This window comes from Magallana gigas, chromosome 3, assembly GCF_963853765.1.
Source record: "Magallana gigas chromosome 3, xbMagGiga1.1, whole genome shotgun sequence".
NCBI lineage: Eukaryota > Metazoa > Mollusca > Bivalvia > Ostreida > Ostreidae > Magallana > Magallana gigas.
In genome coordinates this window covers 4,020,815-4,031,092 of record NC_088855.1, presented here as the reverse complement: position 1 = coordinate 4,031,092, position 10,278 = coordinate 4,020,815, and the positions used below count along the sequence as shown (strand labels likewise).

The 10,278-nt window shown below is 30.7% G+C and overlaps 1 protein-coding gene across 3 annotated transcripts; it reads left to right on the top strand.

Annotated features, from left to right (window-relative positions):
• The first annotated feature begins 3,205 nt into the window (after positions 1-3,205).
• LOC105347193 (uncharacterized) lies at positions 3,206-8,502 on the top strand. Of its 3 annotated transcripts, XR_010711712.1 has the most exons (9): positions 3,206-3,328; positions 5,268-5,355; positions 5,859-5,915; positions 6,027-6,083; positions 6,346-6,416; positions 6,666-6,812; positions 7,197-7,348; positions 7,566-7,713; positions 7,813-8,502. XR_010711712.1 is itself a non-coding variant. In XM_066078144.1 (8 exons), the coding sequence occupies exons 2-8, from the start codon at positions 5,298-5,300 to the stop codon at positions 8,001-8,003; spliced, it is 810 nt and encodes a 269-aa protein (XP_065934216.1). In that variant the 5' UTR covers positions 3,216-3,328; positions 5,268-5,297; the 3' UTR covers positions 8,004-8,502. The 3 variants fall into 3 exon arrangements, 2 of the variants coding, with proteins under 2 accessions (XP_065934216.1, XP_065934217.1); XM_066078144.1 differs by lacking the exon at positions 6,346-6,416 and having other exon boundaries at positions 3,216-3,328; XM_066078145.1 differs by lacking the exons at positions 3,206-3,328; positions 6,346-6,416 and adding an exon at positions 3,382-3,570.
• Positions 8,503-10,278: the final 1,776 nt, after the last annotated feature.

The following is a 10,278-nucleotide window of genomic DNA, read 5'->3' as shown; positions in this document are numbered from 1 at the left end:
GAAACAAAAACATTTTTTTTCAGAGTGCGTTGATTTTGTTGATGTAAACGCATTTTGAAAAAAAAAGTGAACATAATTTATACCATACATGTACCTATTCATATATAACCATTGATTTGGGAGAGTTTAACATGGAATCAACAAAGCCACATGCCTTTATAGAAATGTAGTACATTGTACCACAGATAAAAAAAATAAGGCGGGAAAATGTGCTATTCCATAAGTTTCAACTCAAAACCAGAAAATCAAGAGTTTTTCTAAATTACAGAAAAGAATCTTCAAATGATAGAACGTCGTCAAAAAAAGAATTAAGTCAAACAAATTTCAGATAATTAACGTAAACGACTCTGAAAAAAAAATTTAACTCGTGCTAAATCTGAAAATATAGAAGAAACACCTTCTATCCGTCTACTAAAAATTCCATCGATTTAAAAAAAAAAGAAAATGCACTCTTCCAAAGTTTTTATTTCATCAGCGCTTTCTTGAAAATAAAGTAGCTCTTTTTTTAAAGTACTCGTACAAAATTCAAATAGGGCTGCTTAAAAAATATTTTTATCTCGTAATAACGAGAGAAGATATCGTTATTACGAGATATTTATCTCGTAATTAAAGGAAAAGATCTCATTATTACGAGATAATTATCTCGTTATTACATGTACAAGAAAAAATCTCGTAATAACGATGAAAGAACTCGTTATTACGAGTTAATTTTTTCGTAATTACGAGAAAATATTTCGTTATTTTGAGTTATTTATCTCGTATTTACGAGAAAAGATCTCCTTATAACAAGTTAATCATCCAGTTATTACGAGAAAATATCTCGCTATTACGAAAAAAAAAATTCTATAAAATGGTGCGTTTTTGAAAGTCGACTTGTTCAACTAATCAGTCTACCTTTTTTTAATCCAGAAACGTCAGTTTAATTTTGATTATTTTTTAAAAAGCAACAGCCATTATTCATTATTTTTTACATAATATGATCGGATTTGACATTTTGTCTTCTATGAATAAGTGGAAAGAACTTCATCTAATTCTACTTTTCCTCTTAAATATTAAAATCCCACTCCGACGTAAATACCAGGTAGTCCTAGTCGTAAAAACACAGTTCTATTTGTTACATTTTACTTAAATGACTATATAGTTTCTGTCATGGGTATACAGCCCAGGATTTACCCGAATTGTGTTTTATTTGTTCATAAACAACCTATATGCATAATGAAAATAATTGAGTTTGTATATTAATATTTTGGAGTCTGAAAACAAATAACATGCCTCCTTTTTATTAATAAATAGATCAAATAATTTATCAATCAATCTGCTTTGCTCCTTCTTCTGTAATTTCTTAAAAACTGCTTAGTTCGATTTTGTATCAAATCTTGAAATTTATTGTCAATAAATTGTCGATTGATTTTGCTACAAACGCTATTTTAATTTTTATAAGCTTAATACAAATATGTTAGTTTGAATGTCTTATTAAACCCTATCTAGATTCCATATCGCCAACGAATTCAAATCCAAATGTGCGATCTTACAAGTGTGCAACTCTACATAATTTACGCATTCATAAGGTGTTCTTCTACGTATTCACATTTTTTAATTAATCTTAAATCACAATATTACCTTTGTCGTTCTGTACTCAAAACTAGATAGGTATCTACTTCATTGTACAGAATCGTTAAAATATTTACTTAAACAAGTTTTTTTTTTCATTTAATATATGATAAGGTTTTAAATTACACATTAAATTATATATTAGCATATTTTGGCAACTAATACTAAAACTTTACAATAATTTCATTTACCTGACGCTTTCCAATAAGTTGACAATAATCATTAGGCCAAAACAGATCATTTTGCGTTTGGGTATGTTAATAACTAAATATTGCATAAAACAACACAATCATGTTTAGATGAACATAAAGGTTTTTTTTCTATTGGTCCTTTTAGTTTATATTGCGTCATGAAAAAGCATGCGCAATGGTGAGAATAGTTCGAAATTCCAGCACATTGGTCATTTTTGTACACACAGTAGTAGAGAAAGTATGAGTATATAGGATTAAAATATTGTTACATAGATATACATGAGCGTTTCCATTTAGAATTCTTTTCCAGTCAAATTTCATACAAAGGTCGACGTTAACCGAGCACTTCCAACTAAGTGAATTTTTGCTTTTAAAATTTGTGCAAAATTTTGATTTTGCTAGAATTTTCTCATCGTTTTTTGGAAATGTACATTATTTTGTGGTTATTCTGTGCCCTGAAATAGGAGGAATCAGTAGTTTTTTAAGGCGTCGACAGCCTTCTAGCGATCGTCTGGATTGGCAATCGTCCAAAAGTTCATGTTCTACACCGCCTTTTAAATGCGCATAAGAAATAAGTTCCTTTAGGTATTAAACATATTACAAGATTTTTATTCCATGCAGTTGGTTTGGTCGAGCATTTTAGATAGCACGTGTTGTGGATTTGTTTGTAAACAATCATACCATAAGTAATCTTGTTTCAAACGGGAAATGATATAAATAAAAGTTAGTTTTATTATTATAATTAGGGACACACTGTTAATGTATTCAAATTATGAACCTGTGAAAATTGTTCTCAGACTGTTTAAAGCAGAGGGAAATATTTTTTTAACTTTGAAATTTCTTCAATTTTTGTAACCATGATAAGTTATTGTATTATAAACGCATCACTACCTATTTTATTGGGAAATATACTGATTTTTATTTTTAAAGCAGCACAAAACATATTTCATTTACTTTTTTATTTTAGTATTATTTGATATACGACTATAAGTAGAGAACTGGAGAAATTCAAATTATTGATATCGTTCTATATAACATAAAATGTCAGCTCGACGACTTTATGGCCGTTCCGGCCTTTGATTTCTCTCCTATTCTGTATCCAGTCAGGTTAACTGTAGCCGTCTAATAAGTAGAAACTTATTGGACGGCTACAGGTGACTTACTGGAGGAGTCATGGAAAATAAGAGATTCACAGAAGTCGGTTAAACAAAATATGACGACACAAAAATGATTTGATAAAGTATATAAGCGAGGAAGATGGTTAAAATTTTTAAAACTTGTTATACGCGATGTACTTTCTGTTAAACAAAATGTAGGCTGAATGAATTAAAATGCAATACTTCAACCTTTTTCTTTCTCACGTATTAATGCTTTGGATATTTAAATTCATCGGGTTATATTTAAAAAAAAATCACAACACACACAAATAACCACCATTTAAATCTGACCTAGATTTATTTTAGTACCTAAATATCAATTGCGTACATATAAGTTACATATCATCTGGGCAGTGAAAAGTATATCAGGTAGGTTTTAACAGGAATAATGTAATTCATGACATTGTGTATACAATGGACGCTTAACTTTCGGCTTCTAGTATCGATAGAGTAAAACTAGAATTCAAACAACTCTATGTTTATCGAACGTGCACTTTACGAGTGCATCAAAGATACAAACAGAACCGAATGTAAGATAAATGGATAGTTAGGTATTCCCCAGCAGATCCCAGTAAGATGTGTTTAGTTAGTTTACAACTTCGCCTGTAAAGGTAGGTCAAATATCTTTTATATTATCTTCATTCATTATCATCTAAGTTCGAACAATGGAAAAAACGTATATTCGATTTAAGTATTCCTAACCATTTTATACATATTATGCTTTTTTCATATTCTGTCTAGACTTATATGTTTTTAACGCATAAATGCCTCACCTACATTTTTCAAACTAGTTGAACTTTAATCAGTTTTGAAAATATTTACTAAATCAGTTAATCAAAGTGAAAGTAAAGTTCTTGAAATATAAGATTGTTAAAAAATCATAATCTGTCTGATGAAATGGGCATGTTCTTGCATCGACAAAATTTTCAGTTTCTTTTTTACAGTTTTTGCTCCAAAACGCTGGCTTCGTTGAATATTTAAAATTGAACTTTTATATTTGTTTTTAAAAAAACCCGCCTTTTGTTGAGTGCCTTTTGCGGTATTGCACGCAATCGACTACCCGACATTAAGAACCATTGGAACAATTATATTATTAATGCATAAACTGTTTATGGCTTTCATTCGTCAATGTTATATAATAAGACTGATCCCCCCCCCCCTCCATAAAATATATATAAGGAATCTTTTAACGAAGCTTTCCATTTGAATGTGCTTCATTTCAACAGTTGCATTACACGATTGATCCGTCTTTGTTAAATAAATTTTGAATCACTGAAAATTTGCTGACATGTACAACATCAAATATAAGCGGATGTGGTATCAGTATACTTCTATATCCTGAAATAAAATCTTTTTTTGCAGCTAGATGTATGAAATAAATATATTTATTGTTTTATGTACAAGTCAGGCAAAATAATAAAATGTGCAAGTCAAATGTTGATGTTCAGATATATTGACTTAGCTCGAGCTCTCTAACAAAAAATTGAACACGTCTGAGGAAATTTTATAAAAGACAACAAGATATCTATATTTTCCTGTTAAAAACAACAATAAGTTGTTTAAGTTTTCTAGACTAGAAATGAATTGATATAAATTTGGAAAAAAAACCACAAAACGTAGATAGCTTAGATGTATACATGTAAGACTTCAGTTGTTAGGCACAACCCAGCATTTCAGTCACGATTTTCCCATTTTTGCAAAAAATACGAGGTCACTTGAAGTTTTAATGTCAATTGTTTCGGGAAGAGGTTGAAATGTCCTGAGCTTGATTTTTAAGCACACATTTAACAAGACGCACAACTTCATCCTGTGCGTGTTGTTTGAAAATCTTGTAGTGAGTCTGTTTTTCCTTGGAGAAACACTACACCTGGATCAAGTCTTTCTCTGGGAAAACTCTATGCCAATATTTATCATAGTAAAAAAGTCTTCCCTTGTAGTAAGGAAAAGAGCTAAGTTGAAGGATCTAGGTCTAGGGAAACACGATATCAATTGAGCAAATTATTGCAAATAGAGGGTTTCCAATAAAGTAAATTAAAAGTCAATTGTCCTCTGTGTAAATTATTTTTCCGGGATAACTTCCACGCATCATTTGATTAATTAAATCTTTTTTAAATCAGAGTACAAATGTGTTAGTATTGTTTGCTGACAACTACATAGCAAAAGTCTATTACTGCTCCTTCAATGGTATTGATTCATAGAGTCAAGGTAAGAGTTTGATCAGAACTCAAGACATTTAGCGTTGCTTAAGAAGTGAATGATAAAGTTTTCAGATCCACGTTTCAAATTTTAAAAAACTGATTTATTTCAGCAATGGAATCTAGAATAATATGAGAAAAATATGAAGATTATTGTGCTTTTGGCCTTGGTCCTTCCTTCTTTGTTAACGCAAAAAACAGGTAGGCTTCACCGCAGAAATTTAAGAACTGTCAATTGATAAATGCAGTTGCGTTTATATGCCTATGAGATCTTAAACATATCTTACAGTTTTATGTGTAGTTATATCTATTATATGACATGAACTTCAGGGCCACGAGCAAGAATGCTTTTCCTCTTATCATGTGTCCTAAATTTATGTTGATACATAAGGATTGTGATGTTGAGAAATGTTTACTTAGCACATAGCAAACTGGTTGAATATCGGACGTCGAAGAAGAATCATTAATTAATGTACGCGCACATTCTTGATTTATCTGCTAAAATCAGTATTTCTACATATACTGAAAAGTCATTAGAAATTATATTTTAACAGACAAGCAGATTTATTGCCCTTCAAAAAAAGTACTAGAGACAAAAACTGATGTAATGAAGAAATGTAGTCATTTATTGTTGTAAAGAACAGTTGGCAAATTAAATTTCTTATAAAGATTGCATTATTCTTTTGCAATATTTTTTATTCTAGACGGGCCGTTACAATGTGTGATCATCCAAGACAAACAAGGTTTAACAGTACCGTTTAGTGAGTGCAATTTAGCTGCTAATTAGAGCCTGAAGATTATTGTGATTTATTTTATTAACTGTGAATCTGTACTAAATATTTCACTGTCCGATTTGTTTTATTTTTAAAAAGATCCACCATCTTTTTTGACATCAAACATCAAAACACAATGTCAAGTTCGTGGAACAGGTAAGTGGTAACACAACGTTTAAATCAAACTCACTTAAATAAAGTTAATGTATTCTTTGAATTCAACATTGATATTTTTTTAACGTGATTTTGTGATTATTCTGCACATATCAAACTTTCCGATTCTAATTTACTTACTTAATTCACTTCGTGATATTTTGCATATAAGTCATCAACAAGATCTCTCACCCGCCTCTCTCATTTGCAATTCTGGCGATGTTATTTCAGTCAAATCATGCTTTTTTCATCCCTGTTTCTATAGTCCTCCTCCATTTGTCCTTTGCTCGCCCAGGCTTCCTATCACCAGGTGGAGATCATTTTAAAGATCTTCAAGTAATGCCCTCTATATCTTGTAGAAGCACATGGCCCAAATTTTATTCTTGATTTCACTTTTTTATTGGCTACTGTTAACTGAGTATTCCCGTTCTTACTTTAAATTAAATTGAATTCAAAATACTTTCAAATGTATAATTGAGCTTGATTTTCTTTTATTCGATACAAAGCTTTTCATTTACATCTATGTAATAAAATATGAAAGATATGAGTGGCAGAAATAACTTGGTAAGTTCTACTTTGTTTCAGGACTAGGGATGCTGAGATGTGGAACGTCAAATGTATACATAAAACCTGAGTGTGTCTGTTCTTTTTACAACGTGTATGAGGCCAAGTACCACAATTTCTCATCTTGTCCGCACGGAGAGAAATCTGATGATGTCACAAAATTAAAATGTAGGCAAGCAAAAACAAATTACAAAAAACAACGTTCAAATTTATCACATTTAACATTTTGAACAAGGAATGGCTACTTTATATGCCAAATCGTTTACGTATGTTCACTGATATTAAATGTAAGTGGTTGATTGAGTTATAAGTCCCATACTTACCACTGAAAGTGTGTTTTGAATTGAATCGTTTCCAATTCTCTCTTGGATAGAAACAAAAACGTTGGAACAACGTTAAAGGCAGTTTTTTTTATCAAATCAGAGTTATTTGGTTCAATGCAAGTGTCGGAAATTAACTGGGAAAAAAACTTTGTTTAAAGTATAAACAAGTGTCAAAAACAAGAAACGATTTTATAGTATTCAGACTCGTTATCTGTATCTTGTTAACTAGGTCCTGATTGCTTTAAGTATAGCATGAATAGGAATGGACCTTGTATCAATGGAGGTATTCCAACATGTAAAGGTAACGAAGTGGCTCCTAATATTAATTGTCGGTGTCCACCGAACTACAAGGGAATGTTCTGTGAGGAAAAATTAGAAAATGTTAGTATTCTCTCTCTCTCTCTCTCTCTCTCTCTCTCTCTCTCACACACACACACACACACACACACACACACACACACACACATATATATATATATATATATATATATATATATATATATATATATATATAAAATATAAGGTGGAAATCATTACGTTCATTTAGAATAATATGTTTTGCTTAATAATGTTAATGTTCTATATTCATGAAAATCAGGTAACGAGAATATGTGATAGAACTTCAGTCTCATCAATGAATGGCCTGACAAACTGTGACTCGACAAGAATGGAATGTGTTACATTCAGTAGAAATCGTCGGTATGCATACAAATGTCAGGCGACCGTTACCTCACAGGAGAGACGAGGTGAGAGCAGACAAGTTACATTTATTGAAACATCACCTTTAAAGTATATATGCATGCGTTTGTAATTAGAAACATTCTTACATTTCTTCATTCTTACAGGATTACCGTTGTGCGTTAACACAGAAGATACCACACAATTATCTGTTAGAGCCCCAGTTTACCTGACAACGATGATTCCCACCGAGCCAGATCATAGTTTAACTTCATCTGCAGGAATACATAAGGCCATATATACTATAACATATATTTCACTGACATTACAATTTTTAAATCTTAAAGTGTTGTTATAAACAATAGATATATTGTGTCTCCAAAATATAGAACATCCATGATTAATTCAACAAAAGGAACTCTGCTTACAAACTTTCTTGGATCAGCGCAAGAGAATCTTTTTTTAAGATTGTAGATTTTAATACGTTTAGTATTACAAGAACGCAACATTTTGATTGATTCAATTTGTATTTATAGAACCCCTAGACCAGGTTGTTTTCCCAAAACCTTATAGCAAGTTTTAGCTTAAACATGATGTAATTTAGATAGAAATGTATATGATTAAAACATTCTCCATGCCGTAGAGAATAAAATTGAAAAACACTGTTATGAAATCAATTTAATATGTTTTTTAAAACTTTTCAAAACAATGACAAAACAAAAATCGCAAGAAGTAACACAATTATACACTGTCAAACGCTAATTTGTTTTTGAAAAAGCATTCTTGTAGGAAATATAAAGAACATAACGAACATATTTTGAGATGAAATGTTTTGAGATGCAATGTTCGTATTTTTCGTAAAGTATATCGTGCGTGTATATATTTTTGAAAAGCAAGCTCTCTCTGCATTAAATCGATGCACATTTTTACATGTATGTATTGTAAGATTGCGTTCAATCTGTAAAAGTAAACTGAAAGACTTCATGAGTAACATATTGTGTTTATTTTTGTTTCAAATTTTTTATTTTTAAAGAATGTGTTATTAAATATATCTGAATTATAATTCAATATTACAATAGTACATATGTATAAAATCGGTTACATACTATTGTGATTTAAAGATGCGTACAAGAAATTATATGGCGTAACCTTTAATTTCAAAGTATATATTTTGTATAAGTGTTTATACGAGACATTTATCTTTAGAAATATCAAAGTGTTTTACTTTAATGTTTAAGCGTGTGTGTATGTTTTATTTGCATTAAATTCCTCTGCATGTTATGAAGCATTTTATTGCTTATGTTATTGTTTTGGGTCTTTATACAGAACTGATTCGCAGTGACACTGAAAAAATGGCTTTGTGAATGATTAAGTATATACATGTATATACGTTAATTCCCTGTAATCTCAAATCGGCACAAAACTTCTAGATTAAATTGGTGTATAAGTAATAAAATCATTATTTTAAAAAATCGGTTTACGTGCAAAACTTATTTTTAAAAGATTGACAATAATGGATACGATTGAATAAAATGTTTTGATTAAGATTGGCCTGGTAGTTTCTAAAGGGAGCTTTTCAAATCCTCAATATGATATCAAAACTCAGATTTGGTTACAGTTTTGCTATACGTATAAATTTGCTGCTGGCTGTCTTTAATAGTCAATAATGTCTGGTAAACGTGTATTGTTTTTGTGATATAACAGAAATTCCAGTAGTAAGATCGGTCCGCACGCGGGTATGATAAGGCAACTCACAGCGATCAAATTCCTCTGATCGATATGACGTCACAATAAGCAGCATGATGTCATATTTTACTCAGAAACATGTCGATTTTAACTTTTTCTCTTGTTTATATTAAAAAAATTACAGACATAAAATATCACTACAAACTCTTCTAACTGAATATATCTTCGATTTCTCTCTATTACGTATAATTATCATTGATGACGTCACAAGCATGTTTAAAAGAGAAGATCATGTCGGGAGACAAATTATCGGAATGCAGTGTAAACAATGCCGAAATAAGACTTATTTAATACAGATACCTAAGATTTAGATGAATGTCAGTTCGAATATAATCAGGATAATACAGGCATGGATATTTTGTTTAATCAACGAGTGTTATAAGGTAAGCGGATCGACATTTATATGGCTTGACCAGCCTTTCCTCTGTCAGTGTGTACAAAAAATGGCAAAAGTGTAACACTACCCTGGATATTAGGAAAAATGATTTTGGTAAATATCAACGGTATATGACCTAAACTACATGAAAAGTGCTGCTAGAATCATGTGCTTTGTTGTTTTAAACGAAAAATACGTAGTATTTTCAATGAAATTTTAGAAGTTGAGAGGGTTTCCAAAAAATATTTACAATATTTATTTTATGCGATGTACAATAGGATTCTAGCAGTAATACTAATAAACATGAACTAATTTCCAATCGAATTATTGTAGAAAACATACAAATGAACTTTGGGGTAGTGTTACACTTTTTGATTTTTTGTTAAGGTAAAAAAGTTATCTATTTTTAACTGTCACGTGATACCATTGCACGGCAGCTTCAAAGATTGAGTCGATTCCGAAGTAGAAAAATAATATCTTGGTGAACACTTTCACTTGGTATTAATATCCA